The sequence below is a fragment of the Capricornis sumatraensis genome, chromosome 10 (assembly GCF_032405125.1).
Source record: "Capricornis sumatraensis isolate serow.1 chromosome 10, serow.2, whole genome shotgun sequence".
Lineage (NCBI taxonomy): Eukaryota > Metazoa > Chordata > Mammalia > Artiodactyla > Bovidae > Capricornis > Capricornis sumatraensis.
In genome coordinates, this window is record NC_091078.1 from 16465399 (window position 1) to 16482563 (window position 17165).

A 17165-nucleotide genomic window follows, 5' to 3' on the forward strand; every position below is an offset into this window, starting at 1 on the left:
TTTTCCAAAGTTTATTGTGATCTACACAGTCAAAGGCTTTGGCATAGTCAATAAAGCAGAAATAGATGTTTTTCTGGAACTCTCCTGCTTTTTCAATGATCTAGTAGATGTTGGCAATTTGATCTCTGGTTCCTCTGCCTTTTCTAAAACCAGCTTGAACATCTGGAAATTCATGGTTCATGTATTGTTGAAGCCTGGCTTGGAGAATTTTGAGCATTACTTTACTAGCGTGTGAGATGAGTGCAATTGTGTGGTAGTTTAAAGTTGGCTTAGAGCTCAACATTCAGAAAACAAAGATCATGGCATCTGGTCCCATCACTTCATGGGAAATAGATGGGGAAGCAGTGGAAACAGTGTCAGACTTTATTTTTGGGGGCTCCAAAATCACGGCAGATGGTGATTGCAGCCATGAAATTAAAAGACGCTTACTCCTTGGAAGAAAAGTTATGACCAACCTAAATAGCATATTCAAAAGCAAAGACATTACTTTGCCGACTAAGGTCTGTCTAGTCAAGGCTATGGTTTTTGCAGTAGTCATGTATGGATGTGAGAGTTGGACTGTGAAGAAAGCTGAGCACTGAAGAATTGATGCTTTTGAACTGTGGTGTTGGAGAAGACTCTTGAGAGTCCCTTGGACTGCAAGGAGATCCAACCAATCCATTCTGAAGGAGATCAGCCCTGGGATTTCTTTGGAAGGAATGATGCTAAAGCTGAAACTCCAGTACTTTGGCCACCTCATGCGAAGAGTTGACTCATTGGAAAAGACTCTGATGCTGGGAGGGACTGGGGGCAGGAGGAGAAGGGGACGACCGAGGATGAGATGGCTGGATGGCATCACTGACTCGATGGACGTGAATCTGAGTGAACTCCGGGAGTTGGTGATGAACAGGGAGGCCTGGCGTGCTGTGATTCATGGGGTCGCAAAGAGTTGGACATGACTGAGCGACTGAACTGAACTGAACTGAACGTGAGCATTCTTTGGCATTGCTTTCTTTGGAATTGGAATGAAAATGGACCTTTTCCAGTCCTGTGGCCACTGCTGTGTTTTCCAAATTTGGCATATTGAGTGCAGCACTTTCACAGCATTATCTTTTAGGATTTGAAATAGCCCAGTGGAATTCCATTAGCTCCACTAGCTTTGTTCGTAGCGATGTTTCCTAAGGCCCACTTGACTTCACATTCTAGGATGTCTCGCTCTAGGTGAATGATCACACCATCGTGATTACCTGGGTTGTGAAGATCTTTTTTGTACAGTTCTTGGCACCTCTTCTTAATATTTGTATTCTTTGTATTCTTAATATTTGTGATCTTTGTATTCTTGCCACCTCTTCTTAATATCTTCTCCTTCTGTTAGGTCCATACCATTTCTGTCCTTTTTGAGCCCATCTTTGCATGAAATGTTCCCTTGGTATCTCTGATTTTCTTGAAGAGATCTCTAGTCTTTCCCATTCTGTTGTTTTCCTCTATTTCTTTGCACTGATCACTGAGGAAGACTTTTTTATCTCTCTTTGCTATTCTTTGGAACTCTGTATTCAAATGGGTATATCTTTCCTTTTCTCCTTTGCTTTTCGCTTCTCTTTTCACAGCTATTTGTAAGGCCTCTTCAGACAGCCATTTTGCTTTTTTGCATTTCTTTTTCTTAGGGATCATCTTGATCCCTGTCTCCTATACAATGTCATGAACCTCTGTCCATAATTCATTAGGCACTCTATCAGATCTAGTCCCTTAGATCTATTTCTCACTTCCACTGTATAATTGTAAGGGATCTGATTTAGGTCATACCTGAATGGTCTAGTGGTTTTCCCTACTTTCTTCGATTTAAGTTTGAATTTGGCAATAAGGAGTTCATGAATGGCACCCCACTCCAGTACTCTTGCCTGGATAATCCCATGGATGGAGGAGCCTGGTAGGCTGCAGTCCATGGGGTCACTAAGTGTTGACACGACTGAGCGACTTCACTTTCACGCATTGGAGAAGGACATGGCAACCCACTCCAGTATCCTTGCCTGGAGAATCCCAGGGATGGGGGAGCCTGGTGGGCTTCCATCTATGGGGTTGCACAGAGTCGGACATGACTGAAGCGACTTAGCAGCAGCAGCAGCACCGGATTTGAGCCACAGTTTGCTTCCAGTCTTGTTTTTGCTGACTGTATAGAGCTTCTCCCTCTTTGGCTGCAAAGAATATAATCAATCTGATTTCAGTGTTTACCATCTGGTGATGTCCATGTGTAGAGTCTTCTCTTGTGTTGCTTGTAGTTGTGTCTCTTAAATTTTTTTTTTCCTTTTTCTTAAATTCTTTTAATTCATGAGTCCCTCCAACCCCCCCATATTTGTTGAAGAAACCCAGTCCTTTGTCCTATAGAATGTCTCACATCCTGGGTTTGGCTGACCACTTCGTGTGGTGTTTTAGCTTCCCTTCTCCCACATTTAATGTTAAGTCTTTTTATTTTCTTATTTTTCTAACAACGTATGTGCTATTAGAAAGTAAAAATACCCTGGTGACACTGAACCAATTTAATGCTCAGGCAGGAATGCTGAAAATAGGTCAGTTAGGAGGTGGGTTAACCCATCTGCTCTTCAGGAGAAATCTGAACTAGAATAACAATTTGAGAGCTACCAGCTTATAAAAGGTAACTGAAACTGGGATTGGGGAGAATGGATGAGACCATCCATGGAAAATGGGGTCCAAGATGGGAACTTGGAGAAACCTAATATAAAAATGTGGGCAGAGAATGTTGCAAAATGACTGAAAAGCCGTCAAGAGATGCGGGTTATAGTCCATGGGGTTGCACAGAATGAGATATGACTGAGTGACTGGGCATCTATTCGCCACAGCAGCTGAGGGCGGTTTCAAAGTGGGTGGATTCTTCAGTGGATGATGCATTTATAAAACATACATAAATGAAAAGTTATAAAGTGGGTCATTTTATATTCAGTAGCACATGTTAAAGTTAACCTATGTATTTATCCTAAGGAAATAACCACACAGTGCATTTTGGAAAATAAGGAGTTTGGACTTATTTGGGAAAGCAATGAATTAAAGGTTATTGGTAGTGATAAAAATGAATTACAATCCTTAATAATTTTGGTGAACTTGATTTCTGAAATCAGAGAAGTTTCACTTTTCTGTGAAATCCAGATAGAGTAAAAAAATTCAATTTATTTGTATTTGTTTCTAATGTGCTTACCACTACACCTTCCCACGCAAGATACAACAGTATGTACATGTGACTCGACCGTTGCCCTTTCCATTTACCACTGTCACCGTACTCACCAATTCTCACTTGTTCTGGTTGTCTGATCACAGGATTCACTGATGAGTTGTGACACAGTTACCCTCTTTACATCTCAGGCTCCTTCCCTTTAGAGCAATGGTTTGATGAGGTCAACGGTTTGCATCAGTCACTATGAGCACTTTTTAAACACAGATTGCTGTTGTCTAACTCCTTGTTTGATTCAGTAGGAAGCAGAGATCTTGCAGTTCTGGAGATGTAAGTTGCTGTTCCAGGTACCATATTCTGAGAATCATTTTATTAATACTTTTTTCAGCTCTAAGTTTATGATCCCTTTGCAAAACTGCATTACCTACACTCAAGAATGAATTTAATACTCTGTTATTCTACAGAGCATAACAGGATATTGTGGAATATGTAGTTATTATTTGTCTTTTAAAAATTTATTTTTATTGGAGTATAGTTGACTTACAATGGTGCGTTTCAGGTGTACAGCAAAGTGAATCAGCCACACACACATATATATATTCTTTTCCAGATTCTCTCATGTAAGTTATTACAGAATACTGTGCTATACAGTCGGTCCTTACTATTAATAGTTACCTGTTTTATTTATTATAGTGTATATATGTGAATCCTAAATTCCTAATTTATCACCTCCCCCAACACATCTCCTTTGGCAACCATAAGTTTGATTTCAAGATCTGTGAGTCTATTTCTGTTTTATAAATAAGTTCATTTTTATCACTTTTTAAAAATCAGATTTGACATATAAGTAATATCATGTGATATTTCTCTTTCTCTTACTTCATTTAATATGATAATCTCTACATCCATCCGTGTTGCTGCAAATAGCATTCCTGCTTTCTCTTATGGCTAATATTCCACTGCAGACATGAACCATCATCTTCTTTATCTGCTCCTCTACTGATGGACAGTTACACTGCTCCTACGCCTTGGCTATTTTAAGTAGTGCTGCAGTGAGCACTGGGGTGCATGTATCTTTTCGAATTACAGTTTTCTCCAGATAAACGCCCAAGAATAGGATTGTTTGATCATATGGTGGTTCATATTTAGCTTTTAAAGGAACCTCCATACGGTTCTCCATAACGGTTGTATCAGTTTACATTTCCACCAACAGTGTAGGAAGAGTTCCTTTTCTCCACACCCTCTACAACACTTATTGTTTATAGGTTTTTTGATGGCCATTCTGACTGGTGGGAGGTGATTCCTCATTGTAGTTCTGATTTGCATTTCTCTAATAATTAGTGATGTTGAGCATCTTTTAATCTTTTTGGCCATTGCCTATCTTCTTTGGAGAATGTTTATGTCAATCTTTTGCCTATTTTTTGACACGGTTGTTTCTTATTTTGATATTGAGCTGCATGATCCATTTATTTATTTTGGAGATTAATCCCTTGTCAGTTGCTTAGTTTGCAAATGGCTTTTTGTCTTGTTAATGGTTTCCTTTGTTGTACAAAAGTTAAGTTTAGTGAGATCCCATTTGTTTTTATTACTCTAGGAAGTGGATCAAAAGATACATTGCTGCAATTTATGTCAGAGAGTAGTCTGGTTTCCCCTAAGAGTCTTATGCTAGCTGTCCTTACATTTAGGTCTGTGATCCATTTCAAGTTTATTTTTCTGTGTGGTGTTAGCAAGTGTTCTAATTTCATTCTTTTACATGTAGCTGTCCAGTTTTTCCAGCACCACTTACTGAAGAGACTATATTTTCTCCATTGTATTTTCTTGCCTACTTTGTCTTAGATTAGTTAGCTGACCATAGGGGCATGAGTGTAGTTGTTATTTGTTGAATGCAAACAACAGCTTAACATTTTCAATCTTATCTTCTTAAGCCTTATGTATTTTAGGAATGTCTGTGTCAGTGGCTGTGAGCTGACTGGAGGCAGGACCCTGGCTGTGGAGGCTCTTAGTATATCTCACACTACACTTAATGCAGAGATTTAACATGTGCTTTTCAATATGCCTTCAATGGACTAGGCAGCATGTGGTATCTTCCCATTTGGTAAACATTGTAAATTTGATACAAACTCTTAAAATAATCAGAATTTGATCTTAGTTCATTCCTGAACAAGTTTCTGGAGTCCAGGAGACCACACTGGTGTTCTGATACAATGGACATAGCTCCTGTTAGCCAGGAGATAAGGATATTAGTCTCAGTGTCTTCTGTCAGTGCTCTCTGGGTTGTTGATAACTGAACTTCAGGTGGCTCTGAAAAACTAGGAAAATGTCAACCATCTTAACTTTAGGAAGACTTTGTGAAATGCCTTTTAAAAATACAGGCTCTGGGTACAAAACAATTTCCAAATTGTATTTTTATAAAGATTAATTTTAGAGGTTAAAACCTTCCCACTTTGAATCAGTAGAAAACAAGCTTGTTTTAATTTCTGATTTTGGTTGCTTTGCTTTAAAGAATGAGATGCTATAGTTCAAAAATTGAATAAGTATTTATTGTTCCAGAAGGTACATTGCTTTTTATACATATTTCATAAATGATACAGGATTTTACACATGTTCAATATTTTGCTATTTGTTTAAAGGACTTTTCTTCACGTTCTCCCCTCCCTAGCCTCCCACACAACCTGAAAGGATTTGCTCATTGCACTGTGCTGTTTCTTCTTAAAAACCCTGCAGTACAAACAGGATAAATGGTTTAAAAATAATTCACAGAGCTTAACAGAAATAAATGAGGGAAGGGGGTTGAACAACTTGGGGGCGGATGAGGAAGGAAGTGGGAGGAGGGATGGGAAGTGGAGACATGCATCCTTTCATTCCGTCATGCCAGTGGAAGGGAGGGGTGGTGGCAGGAGCAGCAGCAGCAGCAATCCTGGCTGGCCTTCAACCTCTGCAAGGCACCTGGAGTCTGGGTTTGTCACAAAAGTGTTTCTCTTCATACACAATGATCCCAAAGAAGGAAGAAAAAGAGAAAGAAAACCCTTGCCACAGGGGGAGGGCCGGATCATGTGAAAGAACAAAGTGAATCAACTAGCTGTGTGGCAAGCCCCGCCATCCTTTCATCCTGCCCCCACAAGTCGTTATTAGTAAAAACAGGATATTAGACACAGACTCCTTTGACTCTCCAAGTGCAGATGTCATCTGGAAATACGATAGAAAATATTCTGATAGAGTATAAGATTATTTCCTCTTTCTCTCAATTTAAGATAAGAAAAAATAGGGTGAAGAGGGTAGGCTGAAAGAAACCATAGAAATGTATTACTATATAAAGATAAATTGCACCCTTTGAGATCCACTCACTTGATTTTACAACTACTTAAGTGGTGGAGGTGGGAGGGTTCACAAACAGCATGGAAGTGTGTATCCTTCAAGACTAACAAAGCCTCCAGACAAGGCAAGGCCATCTGTGTGGCCTGGAATGCTGTCATACAAGCAGATTAACAGCAATGAAACTATTCGGGTTCTGAAATGGCTACAGAGCCATGATTTTTAGCCAATTTGTAAACCTTACATCTTCCTGATTCAGTAATATAGCTAAACATTCCCCCTCTGGCTTGAGCTGTGGAGGGAGAGAGGAATATCAATGGGATAGCTAAATAAAGAAGGGAAATTTGTCTTCCTCTTAAAGATTAATTAGTAAAAAACAAAACAAAACAAAAGAAACCTCATGCAGTGTTGCCAATGATTTCTAGATAGTGATTCAGAGCACTGAAATATATAGACATTTAAGAAGGTATGAAGGGATAATCCAAAGTGTCAATTATCAAACAGTCATAAGTTGGTTCCAATTATCATATGGATAAAATTAGCATATCAACAGGTGTGGGTGGTCAGAAATGTGCACAAATGGGAGAGATTCCTGGTAACTTTGCAGAGACTGGGTCCAGTCTAAAATAAAAGCTAATGACATGGGCTCAGACTCTGTTTGTCACCCATATATCTTGAGGTTTTGCTTTTCTGGTGGATTTATTTACTCCTATGTCAGAATTAAGAAAAGTTAAATTAAAAAAAGAAAATTAGAGTTGAGTGGGGTGCTGGTGTGTTACTGTTTTGCTGACCCTGCAAAGAAGATGCAAGAGACAAACACCCCCAGCATCAATTTTCCTTTGTGAATCTAATCTCCCAACTATATAGTGCATCGTTTTCATCCAGAAACTGAGATGCTTGATTAAGACAGTATTTCACTAAGCCCTTTGAGCTTATATTCCAAAAAACGTGATCCTCAGATTTTAACACTCCTTTTTTTCCCTAAGATCTTTTTGTTTTTGTTTTTTAATTAAAGGTAAAAACCCTCTACCCCAACATGGCTCCCAGCTTCCACCTGCAATGCTTTAATTAAAAAGGCCATAGTTTTAAACAGGTGTTCTTTCTGCCAGGACTCAGAGGCTCTTTGCAGATCAATCTTTTTCACCAATTTGTCGGAGGGGCAGATGTACTTGTAATGGGTCTCTCAGTCTCTTAAGGTCCATTTCTGCCTAAAATAGAAACAAAAGGTGAGAAAAACTGGCTAGGCAAGCTTTCAATGATATTACTGCCTCCTGAGAAAAGGAAATTGTCTTTCCTCCATCATTATGAGTCAGAGAAATCATCTGAATCACTCTGAAAGTACGAGTGCCTCAGTGGCGAAGGGTGTTAAAGGCGCAGGACAGTAAAGGGGTATGGAAACAGAAGCTGGTCCTGGTAGTTTCAGCTGTCAACAGAGCCTCCAGCAAAGGCTGTGCAATCAACGGGGCAGGACTCAGGGCTCAAGAATGCGAGAGCATCGGATGTACCTTGATGGCATTTCTTCAGAGAAGCCCTTGCACAAACTTTTGTATGGAGCCAGAATTTATGTATTTTTGGAGCCAGAATTTAAATTATGCTGCTCAAGACTTTAGTTATTTGTCTAGTTGCTGTTTAAGGTTTTCATTTATCAGTAATTTTAAAAATAGGGATGCGAAGTCAACTGCAGCACTTTCAAAACTCACACATGCTTGGGCCTCACCCTCAGTGTGGGGACGGGGCTGAAGCACCTATTTTTGTAATAGCTCCAGAGACCACTCTGCTACATTCCCTCCAGTTGACAACTACCACACACAGCAACAGAAGGTAAGAATTCACTTAGGCCGAGGCAGGAAGACAAATTAAACCTATTCAGAGCACAACCCCATCACCACAAAGAGAGAGAGAAGGTGGAGAAGGTCCAGAGAAGATAATTAAACTTTGAAGAGAAGGGAATGGTTTCCTGAGGTTTTAAAAAACCTCTAAAGTAATGAAAGACTGCAAAGAAAAGGAATGAGTATTTCTTAACCAAAATCAAAGATATCAGAGTGAGGGGGAGGCATAATCAGAAATGTGTAAGCGGTAACTGTTCTAAGAAATAAAATATCAATCTATTAAAAAAGCGTCTAGTAGCTCAATAAGCTCTGACTTGCACCTGGCAAAGATTCCTAGTAGTCTCTCTTTTACCTGGATTTTATTTTTGCCCCATTGCTACCACACATTTTAGGTGAGAGATCTTGGGGGTCAATTGTAGAAAGATTAAAAAAAGAGAGAAAGATAAAAGCAGACAGAAAGGTAAAGATAAACAAAAACTAAAAAACTAAAAATAGGTCTAAAAATTTCAATATGCTAGTGTTAACAGGATAGATGGGATACATTATTTTTTCTTGTGTGTTATATAGAAGTTCCTGGAGAGGTGTGTGTGTTAAAACAGTCATTTCTACTGGTTGAGGAATAATTTGCATAGGAAGAAGAAGATTGGATCATTCTTTCAGAGTTTACCCGTTTAAGTAGTGTGATTATAGACGATGATGCCGCCACTGTACACGATGGGGCTGGGGTTTACTTTCATTTTTGGAAAACTTACCTGAGCGATTGCATCCTTGAGTTCATTGTATTTCTCTAGGTCAAAACGTGACTTTTTGGCTCCTTTATGGAAGAATAATAAGTATTGTCTGTCTCTGGCTTCTGGATAAACATATTCCTACAAAAATAAAAGAAAAATTAAATTATTAGTCCTTAGCACACTATCGTCACAAAATAAGCCCTTACTATTGATTAGATTCAGTACACATGATTGCATATAAAGATATACTACTGACATATGCTACGTTAAATATTTATTTCTTAAAACTTTTTTGTGTGAAAACACTCACAGAAGAGTACACAAAACAAAAATGTACTTCCTAAAGAATCATCTTCACATAGTAAATGTTAATCATCACCAGGTAAAGAAAATAGAATATTGCCAATAACTCAGAGGCCTCCTTCCTGCCCCTGTCCACTCACTCACCCTTTCTTCCCCTGCAAAATAATGACCATCGTGACTTTTATGGTGTCTGTTTTCTTGCTCTCTTTATAGCTTTCTCACTTAAAATGCATCATCCTGAGCTCTACAGATCAGTTTCACCTGGTTTTTAAAATTCTCTATTAATAAAAATGAAGTCAGATAGTATGCAATGTGTGTGACTACCTTCACGCAGTATCATGTTTGTGATACTCACCTTCTGTGTGTACCAGTTTCAGGTGTATTGCACGGTGATTCAGATACAGGTTATTACAAAACACTGAGTATCATCCCATGTGCTACACAGTAGGTCCCTGTTGCTTATCTGTTTTATATATAGTAGTGTGTATGTGTTAATCCCAAACTCCTAAATTATATTATTTACATGACTACCTCATATTTCACTTTATAAAATTTTATCTATTCATCTTTGGCTGTGCTGGGTCTTTGTTGCTGCATAGGATTTTTCCAATTGCAGAGAGCAGGGGCTGCTCTCCAGCTGCGGTGTGCAGACTTCTCACCGCGGAGGCTTCTCCTGCTGTGAATCACGGACTCTAGGCACCTGGGGGCTCGCAGTTGTGGCTCAGGGGTGGCTTACTTGCTTCACAGCATGTGGGATCTTCCTGAACCAGGGATTGAACTTGTGTCTCCTGTACCGGCAGGCAGATTCATAAGTCAGTCACCAGGGGAGCCCTACCTTACATTTTAAAAACAACTTTACTTGAGATACCATACAATTTACCTATTTAAGGTATAATAGTGCTTTTTAGCACAGTCATAGAATTGTACAATCATTACTACAGTAAATTTTAGAATATTTTCATCATCCCCCAAAGAAACCCCATACCTTTTAATATCACTTCTGATCTCCCTCCATACTTTCAGTTCTAGGTTAATTACCTGTTTACTTTCTGTCTCCATAGATTTGCCTATTCTGGATATTTCATAAGTGGAATCTTACAACATAGAGCCTTTTGTGTCTGGCTTCTTTCAAGGCTCATCTATTTTTTCATGTATCAGTACATTATTTCTTTTTATTGCCAAATAAGATTCCATTGAATGAATATGCTACATTTTATTTACCTACTTGTCAATTGATAGATATTCAGGTTTTCCCACTTTTTGGCTATTATGAATAATCTTGCTATGAACATTTGTGTACAAATTTTTATGTAGACACACGTTTTTACTTCTCTTGATGATATACAGCATTTTCATGATCACTCGTGAGGCTGAGGCTTTTTCATATCCTCTTTTATATTACTGGCCGTTTGCATACCCTCTTTTAGAAGAGCCTGTGCATATCTGGATTGTCTGCCTTTTTCTTATTGGCTTGTAGGATTTGTTAATATATATGGATCCTTTGTTGGATATACATACTGCAAACATCTCTTCCCAGCTCATTCTCCCTCCTAATGGTGCTCTTCAGTAAAAAGATGTTCTTAATTGTTAATACAGCCTAATTTATTATTCCTATTTTTTATGGCTAGCACTTTTTATTGTGTAAAAAGTTATTTTCTATTCCACAGTAATGAAGATATTCTTCTATATTATTATTTTCCAGGAGCTTCATTGTGTCACCTTTCACATTTGGATCAACAATCCATCTGGAATTAATTTTTGTTTAGAGTATAAGGATGAGGCCATTTCTTTTTTTTTATACGGACAGTCAATTGTCCTAGCACCATTTACCAAAAGCCCTTTTCTCTGCAGTGCCATTTTTTACCATCAAGTGTTCACTTACACTAGGACTGTTCCTACTTTCCTCTTCTATTCCACTGGACCACTCGTCCACCCCTGTGTCACTGTCTCAATCACTGTAGTACTGTAGTGTCCTCGGTGCTGTAGACTACTAAAGGTGTAGTCTTCATATCTGATACAGTAAACCCTTTTATGTAGTTTTTCTTCAAGAGTTTATTGGCTTTTCTTAGTCTTTTTATTTCCACATAAATTTTAGAAGTAGCTTAATCAAATCTCTTCCCCCAATCCCAAACTTATCGGGATTCTAACCGGGGTTTCAATGAATCTAACAGATCAATGTGGATAGAACCAACATTTTTACAGTATTTACTTTTCTGGTCCATGAACATGTGGCATCATTACATTTATTAAATCTCCTTTTATTTTATGCTTTTCTACATAGATATCTTGTATATCTTTTGCATGATTTATTTTTAAAAGTCATTTTAAGTTGCATCTTTTAAAAAGTTTCATTTTCTAACCATTTGTGGTTGGCATATAGATATGTAACTCATTTATGTGCATTGACCTTGTATCCAATAACCTTAATGGAACTCACTTATGACTTCTAACCAATTATCTATATATGTTTTTAAAATTTTTCTACATGCAAAATCTATGAATCATGTCAGTTGTTTTTCTTTGCAATATTTTCATCCACTGTATCTTTTTCTTGCCTTCTGCACTGGTTAGGACCAAAAATAAAAGTGGAATGGAAGTGGTACTTTTACCCCTTTTCTAGGCAACAAAGGGACATTAGAATGCTTCAAGTTCACTTACGCCTCCAGATACAGATGCTGTTTTTGTATGTTTTAGTTTTTCTGTATTTTAAATTCCGTAAGAGTTTATTAGATTGTTTTACACATTCACTATTCATTTAGTATTATTTTCTGGCTGTGCCGTGTCTTTGTTGCAGCACGCGGGCTTTCTCTAGTTGCGGTGCATGGACTTCTCATGTGCTGGCTTCTCTTGCTGCACAGGCTCTGGGATGTGCGGGCTTCAGTAGTCGTGCTGCACAGGCTTGGCTGCCTTGTGGCACGTGGAATCTTCCTGGACCAGAGATCAAACCTGTGTTCTCTGCATTGGCAGGTGGATTCTCAACCACTGGACCACCAGGGAAGTCCATTTAATATTCATTTAGATTCACTCACAGACGTACCATTTTCAAGGCTTTTCATTCCTTCCTGCTCTTTTTGACTTTCCGTCTGTGATAACCTTCCTCTGCCCAAAGAACAACAACCTCAAGTATTTCCTTTGTACAGATCTACAGGTGACAAGTTCTCTATTCCTTTGTCTGGAAACATCTTTAACCTTTATTTTGGAAGGATATTTTTGCTGAGTATAGAATCCTAAGTTGACAGTTATTTTCTTTCAACACATTGTAGGCACCATTCTATTACCTGCTGGTGGTGGAGATTACCTTCATTTCTGTGGTTGACACGCTACCTAACAGTGACTCCTTTGAAGGCAATGCTTTCTTTTTCTCCTTGTGCTTCTCTTAAGATTTCTTCTTTGTCTTTTGCAATTTTCCTTCTGATGTGTCTAGATGTGGGCTTCTCTTCCTTTATATTGGTTGGTATTTGACAGAATTTTTAAATCTATAAATTAATGTCTTTCATTATTTTGGCAAACTCTCAGTCATCAGCTCTTTAAATATTGTTTGTTCCCATTCTTTTTCTCCTCTCCTTCTGAGACACTAAGAAAATTAAAAATGTATTAGGCCTTTTCACTTTATCCTCTATACTTCTTACCTTCTCCTGTATTTTACTTCTTTATGTCTTTCCTTATTTATTTCTTCTGATTTATTTCTAGGTCTATATCCCACTTATGTCTACTCTGCAGTTAAATCAATCCATTAAATTTGTTCTCTAGAATTTTCATTTTTTTTAAAATCAAGTTATCTGTTAATATTCTCAACCTTACCTTTTATCTCCCCTAATATAGTAAGTATAATCATTTTAAAGGCTTTGACTGATAAATCCAGTTACTAGATCTCCTATCTGTGTTTCAAACGTCTGGTGTTTTTGTAGGTATTTTCTTGTGTATCTGTTTATTTTTTATTGTATGTTTAACTCTGTATTTTAGGCTTAGGATAATGTTATCTCCTCCCAGGGAGAGTAATATTTTCTTCTGCCTGGAACCTGTGAGATTAGCACTATGGGATTTCCAGTATTCCAGGACTACTTCAATAAATTTACCACACTGGGATGACTCAAAGAACAGGTTCTTCTATTCTACAATAGCGGCCTTTAAAATTCCAAACCAAAGCAAATGTGTTTCAACCTATTTTAGCAATCCCTGGACATGAATGTCTATGGCTTTGGTCCTTCTAGGTTATCAAGTATGGCTCAGCTTCTTGGCCTCTCAGCCTTTAATCGGTATAAATCCCCAGGGGAAAAAGGACACCTAAACACCAGACTCACCTTACTCAGACTTCTCTTCTTCTGGTCCTTGCCTGGTAATTTTTGTTATCCTGTGTGTTCTCTAGAAACTACAGGCAGATGTGTTTTATGTTTTGTTTAACTATTTTAACATTTCCTAATGAGAGCATTGTTCTGATTACCTAGTATGCCACAACTGGAAAAAGAAGTAAATATTTAAATACTGAGGATGACAGATAACGACTGAACAGTAGTTGAGGGGTTTGTGGAAGCTTTTTAAAAAGACAGAATCATGATCTGGATCAAATAATATTGACCTAAGGGAGTTGGTGATGGACAGGGAGGCCTGGCATGCTGCGATTCATGGGGTTGCGAAGAGTCAGACATGACTGAGTGACTGAACTGAACTGAACTGAACTGAAGGGACAAATGCTGGATTAAAAACTTGAGAGAAAGCCCTCTACTTTCATCTAAGTTGCTGTGACGCTACTTATCTTTGGTAAGAATATAAATGTATACACTAATTCAATTTATTCAGATCTAGTCTATGTATCCTCTCTTGGGCAACAAGCATTTACTAAGCAACTGCATGCTAGACTCTATTCTAGAAACTTGGTGATTTGATAGTAACTGAGAAGAAAGACATGGAAAGCTTTATTATTAAAGGAAAGAGAGTCAGAGAGGGAGAGTTTGGTAACATAGAGAACACACAAAAAATATATACTGGGGTAAGATTCTGGAAGGAGGTAATAAGATTAAGAGAAAGTAGAAGAGCTAGCCCTGATTAGGAAAATGCTACCTCTTATTTGAATTTAAGGAAATAGTATGAAAGTCAGTAAGGATACTATTAAACTCACAGCGTTTAGGAATTAGAAAGCTTCTATCTGTTAAGGTCAATTTTCTAGGAGAAGTAGAAGGCAAAGTTAAAGGTGGGATGAGGAGCTTGATGTGAAGTCTTGAAGTAACTAATAATTTTTTATGGGGGAAGAAAATCTAATTAGAAACACAAGAAGTTGCCCATCCCATACTATTACATGATTTTTCTCTAGCAATGTTCAGTAGCCTGGATATAGGGTAAATGGCTAGAATTATCCAAGATTAGGAGTTTACAAAGTACATATAATGGAAAGACAATGGAGCAGTGATTGAACAGAATGACAAGATGGTCTAATTGGGACAGAAAAGGAAGCAACACATGAGGAAGGTTACAGAAACAAGTTAAGAGAGACGTCAGGAGCCTAACTAATTTTCATTATAAGCAGGTCCTGAATGGTCACTGAAGCAGTCTGCTGGAGTATAACAGAACAGAAAGCATGAATGTTGGAACTGAGATGACAAAGGGTATTAAAGGCTAGGTCAGTGTTTCTTAGTCTTTTTTCATCATTACCTTAAGTTGCCTTTTTAGATACTTTCCCCTTAGCTGCCTCTTCTCCCCAAAGAGGTTTTAATACCACAGATAGACTGTATATCCATTTATCTGTTGTAATTTCCAAGATGCTTTACTCCTCAAGAACCAATTTTTGCCTCCTTGAAGGTGACAATCCCCTTAGTTGAAAATACTTGGGCTAGGGCATTGAACAGCGGTTCACATGCCTGCTGAAGTAACTTCTTCAAATGGCATTTTCTTATCGTCAGGCTCCTTTTTCATATGATAGAAAGTGGTTCTCAGGTCTCACTGAAATATTAGTAAAATTCAATATTCTACTTGATTTTATGATCTCAAGGAACTTGTCATCTTATAAAAATTCTTTGGAACTTAATACACTTTGGAATCTATTTAGGTTGCTGCTGCTGCTGCTAAGTCGCTTCAGTCGTGTCTGACTCTGTGCAGCCCCACAGACAGCAGCCCACCAGGCTCCCCCACCCTGGGATTCTCCAGGCAAGAACACTGGAGTGGGTTGCCATTTCCTTCTCCAATGCATGAAAGTGAAAAGTGAAAGTGAAGTCGCTCAGTCATGTCTGACTCTTAGCAACCCCATGGACTGCAGCCTACCAGGCTCCTCCGTCCATGGGATTTTCCAGGCAAGAGTACTGGAGTAGCCTTCTCCGATTTAGGTTGCTAATAAATGCTTATTCAACAGTTTAAATGCTACTGAATAGGCTTTTGCTTCATGGGTGCTAATTATGGATATTGATATGAGGAAGAATATTTTACATTCAATTTGGTCAATGTTTTCCTATTCACAAGACTAAATTGTTTACTACTGCTATTTTGCAACCAGTCACTTGGGGGCAGCAAAAATGTTGAGGAATCACAGCAGTTCAGCATTTAAACAGTAGGACAGATAGGCACTGTTATTAGGCATGGTATGGAAATAAAAATTGAACACCTTGCTTCAAAAATTATCACAGTCTAGTAGAGGGGACAAGACACTGAACAGGAATAATTATAATACAAGATGGCATAAGATGAATGAAATGAGAGGCACAATATGCCAAAGGAATTCAGAACAGGAAGAGATCAAAATGGGCTGCAGGGAAGTAGCCAAAGGTTAATGAAAGAGAAGCATTTAAGTAAACCTCAGATGGTAAAAGAAATCTGCCTGCAATGCGTGAGACCCAGGTTTGATCCTGGGTCAGGAAAATCCCTTGGAGAAGGGCATGGCAATGTACTTCAGTGTTCTTGCCTGGAGAATTCCCTGGACAGAGAGAGAAACCTGAAGGACTACAGTCCACAGGGTAATAAACAGACAGACTTGAATGAGCGACTAACACTTTCACACGTTCATAATTAAATCTTGACGTATCAGGTAGAGATCAACAAGGAAAACCTTTCCAGTTAATAGAATGATACGAAGGAAGGAAGTGGTGGAAAACTCAGGGCGTTTGGGGGAAATAAAGACCATACAGTAGGACAGTCTCAGTTCAGTTCAGTTGCTCAGTCATGTCCGATTCTTTGTGATCCCATGGACCGCCGGATGCCAGGCTTCCCTGTCCATCATCAACGCCTGGAGTTTACCCAAACTCATGTCCATCGAGTCGGTGATGCCATCCAACCATCTCATCCTCTGTCGTCCCCTTCTCCTCCTGCCTTCAATCTTTCCTAGCATCAGGGTCTTTTCCAATGAGTCAGCTCTTTGCATCAGGTGGCCAAAGTATTGGAGTTTCAGCTTCAACATCAGTCCCTCCAATGAACACTCAGGACTGATCTCCTTTAGGATAGACTGGTTGGATCTCCTTGCAGTCCAAGGGACTCTCAAGAGTCTTCTCCAACACCACAGTTCAAAAGCATCAATTCTTTGGCGCTCAGCTTTCTTTATAGTCCAGGTCTCACATTCATACATGACCACTGGAAAAACCATAGCCTTAACTAGATGAACCTTTGTTGGCAAAGTAATGTCGCTGGTTTTTACTATGCTGTCTAGGTTGGTCATAACTTTCCTTCCAAGGAGTAAGTATCTTTTAATTTCATGGCTGCAGTCACCATCTACAGTGATTTTGGAGCCCCCCAAAATAAAGTCAGCCACTGTTTCCACTATTTCCCCATCTATTTGCCATGAAGTGATGGGACCAGATGCCATGATCTTCGTTTTCTGAATGTTGAGCTTTAAGCCAACTTTTTCACTCTCGT

General features: G+C 38.7%; 1 protein-coding gene across 1 annotated transcript in view; it reads right to left on the bottom strand.

Annotated features, from left to right (window-relative positions):
- Positions 1-5773: 5773 nt before the first annotated feature.
- MCU (mitochondrial calcium uniporter) overlaps positions 5774-17165 on the bottom strand; it is a 189747-nt gene continuing 178355 nt past the window's right edge. The window contains exons 7-8 of the mRNA XM_068982237.1: positions 9054-9170; positions 5774-7680 (exon numbers count right to left, since the gene is read on the bottom strand). Coding sequence (XP_068838338.1) covers positions 7603-7680; positions 9054-9170 — 195 coding nt within the window. The 3' untranslated portion in view covers positions 5774-7602. The remainder of the gene's footprint in view (positions 7681-9053; positions 9171-17165) is intronic.